Here is a 17,510-nt window from a genome sequence, read left to right as displayed (position 1 = left end):
AACTGGGTATTTCCTGTTGTCACACCAGCCCCTACTCAGTACGTCCTATGTCCCAGAGCTGCCTAGTGTAGCAGGTACTGCATTTATTTGAACCGGGGTCACCATGTCTCATGTCATCACAGAGTACAAAAAGGATAGTACCCCCTACACTGGTCAGAGACCTGGCTGACTTATGAAAAACTCACTTGACAGATGGGGAAGAAAATAGCCTTTGAAAGAAAGATACCATGCAAAAGTTCACATAGAGACCAAAACCCAGGCCAGCCCCACCCAATCCTGCCTTGATACTGGAGGTCAAGGCTGACAAGTACCATGGGTTCTTGTCAAAATAAAGACCTTGGTCTCTACATTGAGTTCCTTCCTGTTTTCACAAAGAGGTCTCACTCCTTGGGAGTATCAAGACTTTCCCAGTGCCCTGCCCCCTTCCTGGGGAAGACCCTTGGCCTTGGGCAACATCCCAGAGCCTCAGGAGGTGCCTGGTGATCTGCCTTCACTGAGAACACGACACTGTGGCTTTGAGAACTGGCACTGATGACCCCAACGTGGCAGCTGCTGATTTGGGTCCTTTAATTATTTAGAGAATGTATACTATTCTGCCCATTGGCTATGTTTTGAGTTCAGAAACGAAATGCCCTGGAGATTGTTTATGGTGAAGAATGAAATTCCACTTGTCACAGCCACTAAAGATGGGAGCTTGTTCCTGGAAGGGACTGTGTGTTTGCAAACATTCTAGAAAAGTAGGAGGCCAGCAGACTATTCTGGGGGTCTGCCCCAGCTCAGCTGCCCAGTGAAAGCTCTTTCATCTATTGCCTCCTTAGAGGTGAGGAGGGTTGGAATGTGGAATTCATATTTGTGGCTCATTGCTCAGTTGCACTCCCATCAGTGTCAGCCCCTGGGGAAGACTCTTGGACGAGGCCCCAGAGGATTAGTGGGGTATCTTCCCAGGGTAGCTTTCAGTTCTTATAAGTCAGTAACTACATTTATCTCAAAACTTGTTCAAAATTAGCTGGGGGGGATGGTACACCTCAGTGATCCCAGAACTCAGGAGATGGAGAGGAGAGGATTAGGGATTTAAGATAACCCAGCTACATAGCAAGTTTGAAGCCAGCCTGGGCTACATGAGACCCTGTCTCAAAAAACATTTTTTAAAGATTTATTCATTTATTTAATGTACACTGGTGTTTCCCCTGTGCATATTCTGTGTGATACCCCTGGAACTGGAGTTATAGACAGTTGTGAGCTGCCCTGTGGGTGCTGGGAATTGAACCTGGGTCCTCTGGAAGAACAGTCAGTGCTCTTAACTGGTGAGCCATCTCTCTAGCCCAAACAAATTGTTTTAAAGCAGAGGTAGATGGATCGCTGAGAGTTTGAAGCCAGCCTGGCCTACATATCAAGTTCCAAGCCAGGCAGAGTTAAATAGTAAGACCAACCTTATCTCGAAGAAGAAAAGATGTCTCAGTGGTTAAGAGCACTGGTTGCCCTTCCAGCAGACTTAGGTTTGATTCCCAGCACCCATATGGTGACTCACAACTGACTGTAGCCCCAGTTCCATGGAATCAGAAGCAAGGGCACTAGGTACACATGAAGTACGTAGAAATTCATACAGGCAAAATGCCCACACACATAAAATAATAAAAATAAAAAGTAAAATTGCCTTTAATCCCAGCACTCGGGAGGCAGAGGCAGGCGGATCTCTGTGAGTTCGAGACCAGCCTGGTCTACAAGAGCCAGTTCCAGGACAGCCTCCAAAGCCACAGAGAAACCCTGTCTCGAAAAACCAAAAAAAAAAAAAAAGAAAAAAAAGAATACTGGTTATTCTTGGAGAGGACCAGGTTTAATTTCCAAAACCTACATGCATTCACAACTTTCTGTAACTCCAGTCCAGGGGATCCAACACCATCTTCTGACCTTCCTGGGTACCAGGCATATACACAGTACACACACATACGTGCGGACAAAATACTTTTATGTCTAAAAAAGCTTTTTTTTAAAAAAAAGTTACAGGCTAGAGAAATGGCTCAGAGGTTAAGAGCACTGGCTGCTCTTCCCGAGGTCTTGAGTTCAATTCCCAGCAACCACATGATGGCTCACAGCCATCCGTAATGAGATCTGGTGCTCTCTTCTGGCCTGCAGGCACACATGAAGACAGAATACTGTATACATAAAATAATAAAATAATAATAATAAAATAGTTACACTTGGAGAGGCTGGAGAGCTAGCTCAGCAATTAAGAGCACATATTGCTCTTGCAGAGGACCTAAAGCATAACACACACACACATGCACACGCACACGCACACACACAACAAACATGAAAAACTGGGCAGAAATTGATTGAGGAATCCACCTGATGTGGACCTCTGGCTCCCTTTCTGAGCTATCATGGTACCAACTGCCCATCCCTACCTTCAAAATAAAATCATAGTCAATATTTTCTCATTTCTTCTCCCATCATTTTCCCAGTACAAATGCATGACATTAATGTAAATTTATGCAACTATGGGAGCTTCTTTCCTTTTTCTCTTGTTACAGAAAACTGTCAGCATATATCCCTGGCAGGCTGTATCTGTCTGTACTCAGATTCTGCTGTCTGAGGATTCCCATTGTCGGGACAGGGTCCATGATCGAAGCTATGTGAGATTTCTGAGATCTTGTGAAAAAATTGCAAGTAAACAAGATAAGATTCTTGTAACCTCTGTTCCTCCATAAACATGGGTTGTTCTTGGAATGTGCTTTCCTGCCCCTCTTAGGTGTATTGATAGGAGCTGAGTTTGCTTCACATTATTCATTACCCTGGCTATTATTGGTTTGTAGGCCTCTATGGAAAAACATGTTTTGCCTTGTGTGACTTGTCTTCTGATTGAAACTCAGGTGACTCTTAACCCTGAATATAAATTGTGTGATGCTCTGAATAAACTTGGCTATTTTTAAACTCTACTGTCCCAGGTTCAGGCCACCACCTAGAGCAGTAACCACCCATGACCTATTTAACTGATGTCCATTATTAAACATGCAAGTTCTAAGGTTTCCATATTCATACACAGCCTGTGTTTCCTTGATGACTTGTGAGAATTTTTTAAATGTAAACATTCCTGGAATTTGGGTGTCAAAAGAATCTGTTCATATAGGGTCTTGGGCCTCTTGTTAGCCCTTCTGTGGCTGTTTCTTTTTCTTTTTTTTTTTTTTTCTTACTTTCTTTTTGAGACAGAGTTTCTCTGTATAGCTTTGGAGCCTATCCTGGCACTCGCTCTGGAGACCAGGCTGGCCTCGAACTCATGGAGATCCGCCTGCCTCTGCCTCCCAAGTGCTGGGATTAAAGGTGTGCACCACCAACACCGGCTGTGGCTGTTTCTATTAGTAGTGGGAGATGATACTTAAACCGAGCAAAGGATTTCTACACTGGCCAAACTGTGGTAGGAGTTCAGGCATGCTGCCTAGTGAGGGTGGAAGGGCTCCACTGTGCCACTGAAGCTACTTAGGAAGGAGTCACCTGCCCCTTAGTCTGAACAGCCCGTATCTGGGACAGGTTTCCTGAGTGGTGAATGGGTGACTACTTAGGATTGGTCTTTACCTCCAAGAACAGCCAGCAGTGCCTGAGCCTCCTTGTGGTCAACTCTATATGACCCTCACATTCATCCTCGCCCTAATTTCTGGAATCCATTACCTAAGAAGGCAAAAGGCACTTTGTATATGTGACTAAGGATTTTGAGATGAAAGGAATTTCCTGAATTATTGAGATTAGTTCAATGAAAGCACAAGCACTGATGAAAATGGCTAGTTTGGGGTTATTTGCCATAATTTAAAAAGTGTTTACTGAGGCTGGAGAGATGGCTCAGTGGTTCAGAGCACTGACAGCTCTTCCAGAGAACCTGGGTTCATTCCCAGCAACCACATGGCAGCTCACAACTATAACTCCAAGATCTGACACCCTCACTGAAAAAAAAAAAACCAGCATAAATAATAAATGAAGTCAAGAAAATTATAAAATAGGAGCTGGAGCGATGGCTTAGTGGTTAAGAGCACTAATTATAAGGAGGCTAAAGAACAGACACAGGGTTAGAATGGTATGGCAGCACCAGCAAGCCTGTAATCCCAGCACTTGGGAGGTGGCAGCAGGAAAATCAGGGGTTCAAGGTCATCCTGGGCTACATAGCAAGTTCAGGACCAAGCCGGGATACAAGAGACCCTGTCTCAAGCAACATTCATGGGCCCCTAAGATAAAATAAATGATTGAAATACATGTGAAGAGGCAATTCTCTCATATGGAAAGTAAATTTCATATAATTTCAACAGGAGCTCCCAAAGGAGACAGAGCACAGCCTGCCATCCTGAAACAAGGTCTGTATGCACTGACTTCCTTTCTGGAAGGCAAAGTGGTGGGGAAGGGAGAGTTTCACAGCGGTGGAACCAGCAAGCACTGCCTCAGCTAAGAGATCAAAGTCCATTATCCACAGCAGTGAGCCATGCTGATGGTATGTGCCCTTGAGATGATCTAGTAAGAGTGGTATTTTACCTCTGTTTAAAACTGACTGTAAAGTAATCATGAGAAAATTGTCAAATGAATACAGAACGAGGGACTTTCTATAAACCCCCTGATCAATACACCTCAAAAATATCAAGGTCATCAACAAGAAATGTCAAAAAATTTTCACAGCCTGGAGGACTCAGAAAACGATGTGGGATCCTGGATGAGGTACCAGAACAGAAAAAGACAGTGGGGTAAACTAAGATCTGAACCAAGTGTGAACTTTGGTCAATAATATGAAATACAGGCTCACAAATGGCGACAAAGGTGCCATGCATACTAAGGTATAATTGTCACGGTGTCTGAAAAAGGACTTCAAAGACTCGCTGCATTCTCTTGGGCCAGAGGCTTCGGCACCACGGAAGTCCCTGGGTAAGAGTGGGAGGGGAATAAAGAAGCCACCTCCTAGCCCTCAGTCCCTAGAGATGTGGCAAGGCCCAGGGAACAGAAGTGTCTGGGCATTTGAGTATGCTACCTCCTCCCCGTGGTCCGGAGGGAGTGCCCTCCTCTGAGGGTCCCGGTCAGCCCTCAAGGACCCTCTCAATTGTGGCGCCTTCGTCAGGCAGCCCAGCTGCTTCTGGTCTGAACATCCCCACAGGCTGTTCTCTGAAGAACTTGGTGAGTCATTCTGGAATCATTTGTCTGCAAGGCTTAGTGAGGGAAGAGCAGCCATGGCCTCTAGGGATCCAGGATAGTCACATCCCCGAGGGAGCCTCCTCTAGCTGCTTCACACCCCATACCCAAGTCCCTGATCCCTGCCAGAACAAATGAGGGATCTTCCTGGAATCCTTTCCCCTGTAAATTTGCTGTGTGCCACCCTGGAGTCAAGGACTAGCTGTCTTTCAAAGCCCAACTCCACATGCACTGTCCCCTGAGTCCCCGTTTCCCTGTACCCATAGTGTGAAAGGGGTATTTTATCCACTGCTCCCGTCTTCTGTCCTGGACACCTAGAACAGACAGAAGGGAGAGGAGCCAGAAGTCTGCGCAATTCCCGGGCCAGAGAAAAAGAAAAGGGAGGTGAGGCGGAGCCTGGATTGGCGGGGCGGGGCTCCGAGTCCTCGGGCGGGCGCGCGTGGCCTGGAGCCCAGGCGCCAGGCTGAGCTGCTGTTCTCGGCTCAGAAGCCCGGGTGCCAGCTGGGCGCGGGCGGGTGGGCACGGGTAGGGCCATGTGCCAGACACACACAGAATGCCCTTTGAGGAGATAGCAGCTGTCGGCCCAAGCAACAACCCCTCTGGTTGCTGTGGCCTTGTCTGCCCTCTCCTAGCAATACCTTGCACAGCACCAGAAACAGCTACTCAAGAGGTACAGGGCGACCCTGTTCAAAGCAGAGGAAGGCTCTCTCATCACACATAGAATTAGGACCTGGGTCATGGCTGTCCTGATGGTCCCTTTCTCGAATATTTCACCACATTGTTGGGTCCCTTCTCAGAATCTACCTGGGGGTTGAGGGGAGTAAGGTTGCCTCGAATTTAGGAGGGAAAAGTTGGGGGGCCTGGGACCACCCCTGAGCCTCTGAGGAAGTCAGATACCCACCCTCGCCTTGTCTCCCAATTACTTGGGCCTCCAACCACTGTACACTTGGAAGACAAAAAAGCTTGTCCCTGGGACTGGAGAGATGCTCAGTGGTTAAGAGCACTCTGCTCTCGCAGAGTCCAGGTTTGGTTCCCAGCACCCATGTGGCTGCTGACAACTATGTCACTCCAGTCCCAGGGGATCCCACGTCCTTTTCTGACTCTGAGGGTACCAGGCAGATACTTGGTATACATAATGAATGCAGAAACACACATACACAAAAATAAAGTAAATCAGACAAGAAGGAGGAGATAGAGAGGAGTAAGGAAGAGAAAAAGAAAAAAAGAACAGGAGGAAGGAGGAGAAGAAAAAGAAGAAAAGAGGAGGAAACAAAGGAGGAGGAGGCGGAGGAGGAGGAAGAGGAGGAAGAGGAGGAGGAGGAGGAGGAGGAGGAGGAGGAGGAAGGAGTTTTTGTACCTGCTCCCTTGGGAAAGCAGTGGGTTGGCCTCCTAGACACTGCCCAGCGTCCCTCTCCCACTTGGTGTAGGCATGCACTAGTGAACAGTAGCCGCTAACTACTCTGGGTTTGGCCTTGCCCAGGAAGGAGTTCCCGTGGAGCAGTGACAGCTGTATGCTGTTGGGCAGCGGAACCGACCACTGGTTCTTAGCCTTTGGGTAGCTGATGGGATCTCAGAATGTCAGTGCACTGAGAGGAAGGTGAAAACAGCAAGGGTGTGGCATTCTGAAGACCAGTGTTGATGTGTACCCTGCTCGCAGGTGCATGTTTGGACACCATGTCAGGTGTGAAACAGCTGGAGAAATTAGGGGTGATTGTCATGGGGGAAAGGACGACTCAGATCTCCAAAGGACTGCCGGGTCTTCCAGTCTTGGGCAGAGGGGCAAGGCGGGGGGGGGGGTACTGTAGGACCCTCCCTAAAAGCCACTCTAGATTTCTCTTTCAGGGGGACACAAGATTAAGTCTGGCTGCTTACCCGGGGTCTGGAGCTCCCTGGGGGATCGAGTGGGCGCTGGAGGAGCCTTAGGCTCCCCCTCAGCTTGGGGCGGGGGGTGTGTGCGTGCAGAGGAATTCGGCTAGCTGATCTAAGATGTCCTTCACCCAGACAGTCTCTACCCTATCTGCTGCCAGACCTGGGGGGTAGGAGCTTTGGGAACCGCACCAAGGGACGTGCTACGTGAGGGTGGGGATTCCGGGCTCCAGAATCGGGTGGGCGGACCGGACGGGATTTTCTTTTCTAATAGAGGTGGCCTTTGGAAGGACGGGCAAGGTGTGGGAACACGGCCTCCTTTCCCTGTTGTGCCGACAGAAAAATGCTGGGGTCCCGGGTCCTCGCCTTTAACGCGGGCGGCGGCGGCGGCGGAGCGGGCGGGAGGGGGAGGGCGGCGCAGGCGGCGCATGCGCGGCGCGGGGGGGGGAGCGGCCGGACTGTCCGGTGGCGGAAAGCAGGCAGAAGGCAGCGGAGAGCGCCGGTATCCGGCGCCGGGGGCTGTGAGCGGCGCGGGCCCACCGAGCCCTGAGCCAGCCCGCGCCGCTGCCGCAGGACCCCGGGAGCGGCGTCCAAGATGACCGTGCCGGTGAGTGCTGGCCGCCCGAGCCGCCCGAGCCGCCCGAGCCCCCCGCTGAAGGCCTGGGCCCCCGGGGGTCGGCGGGGGTTCTTCTCTGGCTGTGGTGGGGAACAGGATGGGGGCGCCGCCACCTAGCCGGCTTCGCTGACCCTGGTTTCCCAGCCTCTTCCAGCCGAGTGGACCGGGGCCGTTGTTGGCCCCACAGGGAGCTCCCCCGGACTGCTTGGTTGGGCAGAGGGTGTTTGTGGGCCTCTCTCTCAAGAGCCCCTGGGACTGGTGGGCCCGGCGGGGGTCTGCGCTTTTCCCGACCTCTGACCGCAGTGGCCAGGCCTACCGAGAAGAGGGCTCTGTCATTCTCTGGAAACCCACGTCCAGGTCAGCTGGGCCGGCTGAGGGGGTGGGAAGGTCTGTGCCGCTCGGCAGAAAACTCCCTGGGAGAGCTGCCCTATTGTGCTCCCGGATCCCCACCCGGATGGCCAGGCGTGGGGCGGGGTCTGTGCTGTCCCTTAACCCAGACTGGTTAGCTTGGCTGGCTAATGGAACGAGCATTATCTCCCCCTACCTCAGCTTTCTGCGCTCACTTTGTGGGAAGTTTTGTTGGACGGTGTAACCCCAGGGCCTTTCGACCAGTGTCTGCCTTCTGTAGGGGCTTCCCCTTGCTTGACACCCCCTCTTCCTAACCCATCAGACAGACTTGAGCAGCCCTTACTTAGTCCAGGGGTCTCTCCTGAGGTGGCCAGCGATTGATTATGGCTACCTGGGTGACTGACTCAGGTATAGGCTCCACTTTACAGATAGACAGGTGTGAGACCACACCTTCTTCCTGTCTGCACTGTAGTAATGGCCTGCAGCCACTATTTCTCTGCTGAGTCAGGGATTTTTACCAATGACAGGAAGGGGCTGTGGGCCAGAGCCTTGTCCAGCCTGACCTTATTCTGGGACTGCTCTTCATCCACTTGGGAACCAGGTTCTCTCCGATGCACGCAGTCTAGGCTTCCTGGCAGGGCAAGTGGCCTCTTAATTAACCGCCATAGGGTATGGAGATTCCTGGAGAAGAGAGGCTTGTGTAAGTGGGAAGCATTGTTATTACAGAATTAAAGAGCCCAGCTCCTGCCCGCCCCCAGAAGTGGTAATGCTGAGTTACAGATGAAAAAATTAGGGCTTCCAGGCTAAGCTGATGGGAGCCCCCACCCCCATCTCTTCTGGTTCAAAGCATAATTGCCTCATCTCTAGGAAGAGACAGAGAAAGCCTGCCAAGCCCCTCTCCTGTTCTGCTGTGCTGTTCTGCAAAGCTCAGGGTTTTCTCTGGCTTGGGGCATAGGGCACCAGCCAGCTCCACCCCTGTGGACACTGGTCAGAAAAACAAGGCAGATGGCTGAGCATGCTGGAGGGCCAGGGTCCCGGGAAGTAGTGAATGGCCAGTGCCCCTCTGGACATGCCTCTGGTTGGGAGTCCAGGATTGGTTTAGCTGTCTGGAGTCATTACAGAGCTCTGGACATGGATAGCATGCAGACCCTTACCTCCCAAGATTTCAGGTAGTCATCCTTGGCTCTGTGCCATAATGACACCGTCTGTAACTAGAGAGAGCGAGGGGTCTGATAGGACTTGCATGCATAGATAAGGATCACTATGAAGAACTAAAATCAAGATCTGTCCCCATCAGGCTCCCATCCAAAAGTCACTTCTCACCCTCCTGCTTATAGCCACAGCCCTCAGTAATTCTGCATGGTGTACAGCTAGGCTGTCAGACCACTGTCCTCTTTCCTGGGACCTTGGTACCCTGGTGGAGCCTTCTAGAAAGAGTTTCCTGCTCTGTCCTTGCTCAGGGAACCCAGACTGGTGACTGGCCGTGTGGTACTCAGAGACACGTTTGAGTTTTAAGCACACCCATTCATTTGGGCAGTCTTTTCTTGGATAAAGCTGACGAAGGCACTTTGACCCACGGAAATTACAAGGTGCTACAGATGGAGATGGGAGATGATAGCAGAGAGAGAACTTGGGATGGACTAGGTTGAGTTGATGTGGTTTCCAGGGTATCCAAGCAGGGCCTGTACAGGGTTTTGTCTCTGCTTCACTTTGTTTTGGTTTTTGAGATAAGATCTCATTGTGTAGCCCCCTGAATAGTCTGGTATTCACTGTGTAGATGAGGCTAGCCATGAACTCCCACAGAGATCTTCTGCCTCTGCCCCTTCTCCAGTGCTGGTCTTAAATGTGTATACCATGACTCCTTGTGTGCTAAGGTCTTAACTCTGTTATGTGACCCCTGTGAGATATGGAATCCAGAGGGAGGAAGGCACCATGGCGGCCCTGGCTCCCAGCTCATGCTCTCTCCTCTGTTGGGAGCTGAGAGCAAAGGTACTTTGGCAGTGTTTGGCCACTCATTTCCTGATTGTTTTGATATCTGCCTTCCTTCAGTGCATGGCTGGCTAGTGCCATAGGCCTATTTGATAGTTTGTCCTAGCTTGAAGCTCACACTGAAAAATAAGCATGTTGCCATTTCACCCATGTTCATGAGTGACAAGAGGCTGGCCACCCTGTCACAGTAAGGTGAAGATCAAGTCCTGTGCAGAGCAGCACCGCTGCTGTCTCTGCCTTTTGTTTCTTGTCTGTGAAACCAGGCAGCTCATCTAGCCTTTACTGTGCCCTTTCTTGGAGGATGGGCCCTTCCAAAGAACACATGTAAGCATGTCCTACGTGCTGGGCATGGGCATGGGCATGAGCATAGACAGGGCCTCAGGGAGGACTCATATGTGGCCACAGCCAATGAGAGGTAAGGCAGTGTGGGAACCATAGTGTCAAGGTTCATAGTGGTAAAATGACCGTCATCCTGCATTGCATGGCCACTTTCATCTCAGGACCGCAGCCCAGAGAACTGTTGACAGCTTGCCAAGTGTGACTCTACTTTTTGGTTTTGTTTTGGAGGGGTTGTTTTCATGAAAGGGTTTCTCTGTGACCCCTGTGGGATATGGGATCCCACAACAAAAAGGTTGTTTTGGAGCCTGTCCTGGAACTTGATCTGTAGACCAGGCTGGCCTCGAACTCACAGACAACTGCCTGCCTCCGCCTCCACCTCCTGAGTGCTGGGATTAAAGGTGTGTGCCACCAATGCCCAGTTTTTTGTTTGTTTGTTTGTTTTTGGTTTTTTTTTTTTTTTTTTTTTTTTTTTTTTTTGCTATGCTATGGTGTCCTTGCAGACAACCATCTTGTGCTCACAGAGGCCAGGCAGCTTGCCCATGTCAGTCTAGTTTTGACTAATCCAGCAGCAACCAGTGGAAATCGTTGGGCACTTGGTTGAACCTGGGATGATCCTGGGGCCTCTCTGTGCTTGAGAGAATTGGGCAGGGAGCCAGAGGTCTGAACCAGGGCTTACAGCTGGCCAGGTAGTCAACTGCAGCCCTGTAGAAAGGGCACAAGAGGTGGAAGAAAGTGTCGGAGTCGAAAGCCTCACCTCAGTCCCCAAAGTCTATGCCATGTCTTCTCCTGTTCCTGGACTTTGATCGTTCCTGCCCTTCCCTTCGCAGGAACTGGTCTCAACCTTGTACCCACTTCACTAGGTAGGTTACCCCTGCTCACCCATGCAGTACTACCCCTGGATACCTCCTGGCCTCATTTGTTACTGTGTATGTAAAGACAGAATCATGTGGTTACTAGCAGGTTCTGTCACCAGGCTGAAGGCTTCATCAGGTGCAGGACCTATGACCACCTGGCCCCTTAGGTTTTCTCTCTCATTGCCCCAGGTTAGCCACCTGCTAAGGGTATAGAGTGTACCTCTATCCCCCTATTTGCCACCATGCTAGGGCAGGTAATGAGAGCCCTACATAAGCCTTCAGATTGCTCAGTCCCTTTCCAAGGAAATTTATTTTTTATTTATTTATTTTTGGTTGGTTTGTTTGTTTTTTGTTTTTTCAAGACAGAGTTTCTCTGTGTAGCTTTGTAGACCAGGCTGGCCTCAAACCCACAGAGATCCGCCTGCCTCTGCCTCCCAAATGCTGGGATTAAAGGCGTGAGTCAGTCAGGGAACTTTATTGAAGACCAAGTGGGGATCAAAAAAGCTGCTGCTTCAGGATAGGGACAGTGTTTTGGTAGACCAGGGCTAAGGGCTCTAGAAAGAATCATGCTGGGTTCTACAATAGTGAGTTACTGAACCTCATGCTTCAGTTTCCTTGGGGGTGTCATGGGAATGCATTGAGCCCTAGCATTTGGGAGGAAGTCAGCAAGGGATGCGTGCAGCTTTTCTAAAGAGGCTGTATAGTGGCTACTGCTGTGAGATAGTCACCGCTTCCAGTCTCTGTTGGCAGGTATGGTAGCAAGGACCCACTCTTGACCCATCTCCCTCCAGTGGCTTTTTCTCTGTGGTTTAGTTTAGTTCCTGCCAAGGCCTTAGTGGTGAGATGACCCTGGCCTCTCTCCCCTGCTCTGCACAGCTTGTGGGATCTTCTTCAACAGAGTGTGGCCTGTGATGGCACCATTGACTAGCCCACCAGATCGCAGGCTAGCTGGGTGCTCTGTAGCAGTGCTCTCTGGAGTGGATAGAGTTGCAAGCTCATAAAGCTCCTGGGGTGCAGGCTTAATCATCTCAGGCATGATCAGTGGTCTAGCAATGGAAGTAGCCAGGCAAGACTTCAGTCCCATCTGTGGATCTCAGTACCTTAAGGTGCTAATGATGACAGTGGAAGGGTGAGTGACCCTGGGCAACTCCAGAGTACTACTTGTCAGCAGCTATGCCCCCTCCTACCTACTGCCCTCAAGGATCTTTTCCATTTCCCAGCCTCAGACTTAGCCTCTTCATAGCTGCTTGCTTTCCTTGTTTCCTGGCCACACCTCATTATTTATTTTCTTCTTAGGATCATTGTAATTGTCTCCATTGTCATCATGTGTGTGGGGGCACATGTGCAGGAGTAGAGGTCAAAGGATGACTTGTGGAGTCATTTCTCTCCTTTCACCTTTATGTAGCTCCAGAGATAGGACTTAGGTTGTCAGACTTGCCCAGCAAGTGCCCTTGATTCTAACTGCCCCTTTTGTGTTTTCTTAGTCACTGTTTGCTGAGGCATTGTCTTCCTTAAGTCCAAGAAAGAGCCAGGACCTCAGCAGAGGTGATGAGGGATGCCCATTCTGGCAGGAGAGATGGTCACAAGTTGTTGTGGCTCTAAAGTTAATCTCTTTTCTAGGTGGGAGATTAGAGACTAAGGGGGCTTTTCAGTAATTTTATTATTAAACCCTGCCAAATTCCAAGATGGCTTTGAAACAGATTATGGTGGAAGACTCAAATAACCTGGGATCATCAAAACCTCTAGAACTATGTAATGTGTGAGGAAAGAGGAACATTATTCCAGAAAGCCTAGGCTAAATGGGCATAGAAATTTAACTGTTAAGTTCCCTGACACCTACTAGTGGATCCTAATACCTGCTATGGGATCCTTCAGAATACTATGTAATGTCATGCATCCTGTTCTGTGCTTTGTGTCATTTTTACCTGTTGAGACTTTTATATTGAGGTAGATTTTTACATGTCATGAAATGTGCAGGTGTTAAATATACAATAAGGTAAGTTTGGGCTTATGAAGAGCTCCATCAGGATAAGGAATGTCACCATCACCTCAGAAAGTTCTCAGAGATCCTCTCTCATCAGGCAGTTACCACTCTGCTTTTTCTCACTGTCATATATTTGCCTGTTGATTCTGTGTTACTTCTGGCTTCTTTCATTAAGCAAAATAGTTTAAAAATCATTATTTTATTACTTCTTGGTTGCTGAATATTATTCTGTTTGTGGATATGCCACAGTGCATTTATCCCATTCTCTTGTTGATGAATAGTTCTTTACTTTTGTTTAATGTGGATTTTTAACTATCAGAACACTAGTATATTGTTGGTATTAGAAAACTTTATATCACCAGATGGTGGTGGTACACGCCTTTAATCCCAGCACTTGGGAGGCAGAGACAGGTGGATCTCTGAGTTCGAGGCTAGACTGGTCTACGGAGTGAGTTTCAAGACAGTTACACAGAGAAACCCTGACTCAAAAAAAAAAAAAAAGAAAAGAAAGGAAAGAAAGAAAGAAAACCTGATATCTGCTCGCCTGGTCTACAGGTCTGACATCTAATCATGCAACCTTAGGTCATACCCAGAGAGTTGTCTATGCTTTCAAACATTGTATCTACCAAAATGATCTGTTTGCTCAGAATGTGGTAAGTCTTCCCTGTTCCCAGCGTTCCCAGCAGGGCCTTAAGAGTTTGCATTCTTCCTTCCACCCAGTCATCAAAGGTTAACTTTAGGCTTTTTGAGTCACCTGTGATTTTCCCTGAGCCTCATTTCCCTGAGGTCCTGCCTGGCTGGAGGGCTGTAAGGAGAGCAGGTTAGAGAAGTCATGAACACAAGCTGACTGTCCTTTCCGTCCTCCCCAGCTGGAACTGACCCAGACATCCTACCAAGCCCCTCCTGTAGCTCCTTAGTCCTGAGTCTTCTTCTCTTCCTCTCCCAAGCAACTAATTTTTTTTTTTCCTTCAGTTTTTCAAGACAGGGTTTCTCTGTGTAGCTTTGGAGCCTGTCCTGGAACTCACTCTGTAGACCAGGCTAGCCTCAAATTCAGAGATCCTCCTGCCTCTGCCTCCCGAGTGCTGGGATTAAAGGTGTGCACCACCATCTCCCGGCTTGTTATTTTTTTCTGTATAATGATTTTTTTTTCTGCAAAGAGTCACACATTTTCTCACATGTCACCTCCACAGAGAAGCTACCAAAGCCCTTGCATGGAGCAACCCCCTAGCCCATCCCTGCCACATTTTCTGCCCTCCCTCAGTCCTTGGTCATCACAGACAGGTGTAATGATCTATTCATGCCCACCTCCCACAGCCCAAATGTAAGTTCTCTGGGGACAGGACTCTTTCCATGGCAGTGTCCTAGTACAGAACAACACGCATCTGATGCTCACAAGAGTGCAAATGAAAGAGGTGGATACCATAACTAGCCACCCCAATGCAGTTCGAGGGAAGACCTGCCACCTCCAGCATTGGCTGTGGATCTGGTGTGGCTTCACTCCAAGGAGGAATTGTACACAGATCCTCAAATGAGGTTTTGGGGGCACACAGAGAATCTTATCTGAAGAGGGAGAGGGAGAGCAGGGAAGGCTTGGTTGGGGAATGGGCTTAGAGGTGTGTACTTGTGTTTGTGGTGGTGGTTCAAGGGAAGGTGGGTGGAACTTGATGTATGGTGATTTGGGATGTGGGTGTGCTGGTGGCACTGAGACACACCAGAATGGCCTGAGCATCCATGTCAGTGCCTGAGTGTGGGTCCAGCTGCTGGCAAGGGTTGTCTTTAACATATGAATAGTGAGGCTCTGAGAGCTGCAATAACCAGCTGAGAAGGCCATAAACAGCTGGAGTCATTTGTGTAGGCTCCTGTCTGAGTAGGCTTAGTTGAGCTGAGGCCTTGGTCAGCATCAGATGGGGCCCTGCTGTGTAGGCTGAAATAGGCTCATGGGGGATCACCATGTTTCTTTTCGAGGAAGAAGCTGCTTTTGTATGCCCTGGAGTCTCTGGGCTGCTGCCTTTGACTCCCCTGGCCCTGTAGCTAGCTCACTGACTCCAGCCTCTGTGGCTGACAACCCTGTTCTTTGCTCATCTGTGGGTATCTGTGGATGTGGGCACTGGTGCTCAGTAGAAGCTGCTGAGGGCAGTAGCAGATGGCATGTGAAGTCACCCCCTCTGTCTGCACTGCTGGTTGCTATGGGAGAGTGAGAGCAGATGGCTCAGCTGGTGAGGTCTCTTGACCACACCCTGTCCCTGCCCACCCAGCCTAGCTGACAGAAGTAGGGCAGCCACCAGCAGCTGAGCTTTCTCTCCAAGGATGGGGACCTGTCCCATGTCCTTCCTTATACTCTATTCCTTGATGGGTTTTCGCTACTAGCTGACTCTTCCGTAATGTTGAGGGAATAAGAAGACAAGGGTCAGCTTTGCAGAGGCAGACCTGGAACAATAGTAGGTCACGCCCACTCTTGTCTGCCAGCACCCAATGAGGCCTCTGCTGGAGGGAAGTTCTATGTGAAACAAGCACTTCTCTGAAGGTGCCACTGCTGCAGAAAAAAAATGTGAAGAGTTGCCCTTCCCACCCCCATTTTGTCCCAGGACCAGGCATGAAGGGAGACGGGGGAACTGAGAGGAGTGCTGCTTCTGTGTACCCTGGAGTTTGTTGGGAGGCTGAAGTCAAGTTTGTACCTTCTCACCCCTGGGCTATGTCCCTACAGAGCAGGTAGCACTGCCACACATCCTTCAGTCCTACCTCTGCAGACTACGTGGGAAGGATGACTACAAAGGGCATGACTGACCAGGAAGAATCTGGTTCCAGGCTGTAGGGCCCTGCCCACCACTGTAGTGAGGAGTGAGTGCTCTCATTGGTCTTCCCGGCCTTAGAGCACAGGAACACTCTAAGGCTAACAGCTCCTATACCTGCCTAGGAGTACACACTTTGCTGTCTAAGGTCACCTGGGGTCCTCACCATAGGGACACGCTTAGGTTGCTGAATGGGCAGTTATAGATGTACACTCTACTACCACTTCCTAGCTGGCAGAGGCACTTCCCTCTGAGCCTCTGGGTGGTGGCATTCCGTCTCCTGGTCCCCAGAGTGGGGAGGATTGACTGATGTGATAGGCTGTGTTATATCACAGCCTTGCCCAGATTTTGAGCTTGACACTGTGAGAATTCCTCAGAAGGAAGGCAGTAGCTCCTGTGGCCCTTTAGGGACAACGTGTCTTCCTGCCCCTGGGGCTTGCAGTGCTTACCTCCGGCCTCAGGAAATCCTTTCCTACTGCCACTCCCAGAGCTGGCCATCAGCTGACCTGTCTGTGCAGCCCAAGCTTTAGGAGGGGAGAGGCTGTGTGCCTTATCTCGTGAAAGTCATTTTATGCCTGCTCTGTTCACTCTTAGTCATAAGCCATTCCCCTGTGTAATGGACCACTTGCTCTTGGAAGTGGTCTTGTAGCTGCATGGTCTTCCTGGAAGGACTGGTTTGTTCAGCCATTCCCCTAGAGTTGGATATTTCCATTACACCCTTCCCCTTCTTTGTCATTGTTTGTGGTGGCATTTTGTTTATGAGCTAACAAATAAAGCTTGCCTAAGATCAGAGAGCAGAGCTGGCCACACTAGTTAGCAATAGAGGCCAGGCAGTGGTGGCATACACCTTTAATCCCAGCAATCTGTAGACAGTGGCAGACCTGTTAGTTCAAGGCCACCCTAGGCTACAAGAAATTGAACCAGTCTAAAAAACAGAGCTCACACAAAAGTGATATTAGCATTTGGGCTCACAGGTCTTTAATTCCAACCCTGCAGAGGTGAAGACAGGAATGATATGGCTGGGTGGAGAGAAGAATATAAGGAGGAGATAGGAGCTGAGTGCAGTCTGAGGATGCAGTCAGTCTGAGGATGTAGTCTGAGGACAGGATTACCCCTTTGGTTTGAACATTGGTAGAGGTAAGATCTCTAGTGGCTGCACAGGCCTTTAATCCCAGCACTCAGGAGGCAGAGCCAGGTGGATCTTTGTGAGTTCAAGGCCAGTCTGGTCTACAGAGCAAGTTCCAGGACAACCTCCAAAGCAATACAGAGAAACCCTGTCTCAAAAAACCAACCAACAACCAAACAAACAAAAAACTCTAGTGGCTGGCCACTCTGCTTCTCTGATGCTTCAGCTTTCACCCCCGGATAGCTGACACTGAGTTTTTATTATTAAGACCAAAGAGAATATGTGCTACAGTGGACATTACAGGGCATTAAGTGTTGATAGCTCTTCTGTGGGCCTCTACTGCTTCTGAGGCTCAGAAGGCCACAAGGCTCCAACCTCATCCCAAGCTTTTCTCCTCAGTAGGGGTCCAGGAGAATCAGTAATGGGCAGTTGAGTGGCCTAC

At 49.6% G+C, this 17,510-nt stretch overlaps 1 protein-coding gene across 2 annotated transcripts in view; it reads left to right on the top strand.

The window, feature by feature from the left end:
- The first annotated feature begins 4,977 nt into the window (after positions 1 to 4,977).
- The window catches only part of Bcar1 (BCAR1 scaffold protein, Cas family member), a 36,903-nt gene continuing 24,370 nt past the window's right edge, over positions 4,978 to 17,510 (top strand). Inside the window, exon 1 of one of the 2 annotated variants that reach the window (XM_027406047.1) lies at positions 4,978 to 5,142. In XM_027406047.1, the coding sequence (XP_027261848.1) occupies positions 4,993 to 5,142 (150 nt within the window). In that variant the 5' untranslated portion in view covers positions 4,978 to 4,992. Of the gene's footprint in view, positions 5,143 to 7,475; positions 7,631 to 17,510 lie in introns of those variants that run through there. The other variant, XM_027406048.2, reaches the window with a different exon arrangement.

This window comes from Cricetulus griseus, chromosome 3, assembly GCF_003668045.3.
Source record: "Cricetulus griseus strain 17A/GY chromosome 3, alternate assembly CriGri-PICRH-1.0, whole genome shotgun sequence".
Taxonomy (NCBI): Eukaryota; Metazoa; Chordata; class Mammalia; order Rodentia; family Cricetidae; genus Cricetulus; species Cricetulus griseus.
The sequence above is the reverse complement of the archived record's forward strand: the minus strand, read 5'-3'. Positions and strand labels throughout refer to the sequence as shown.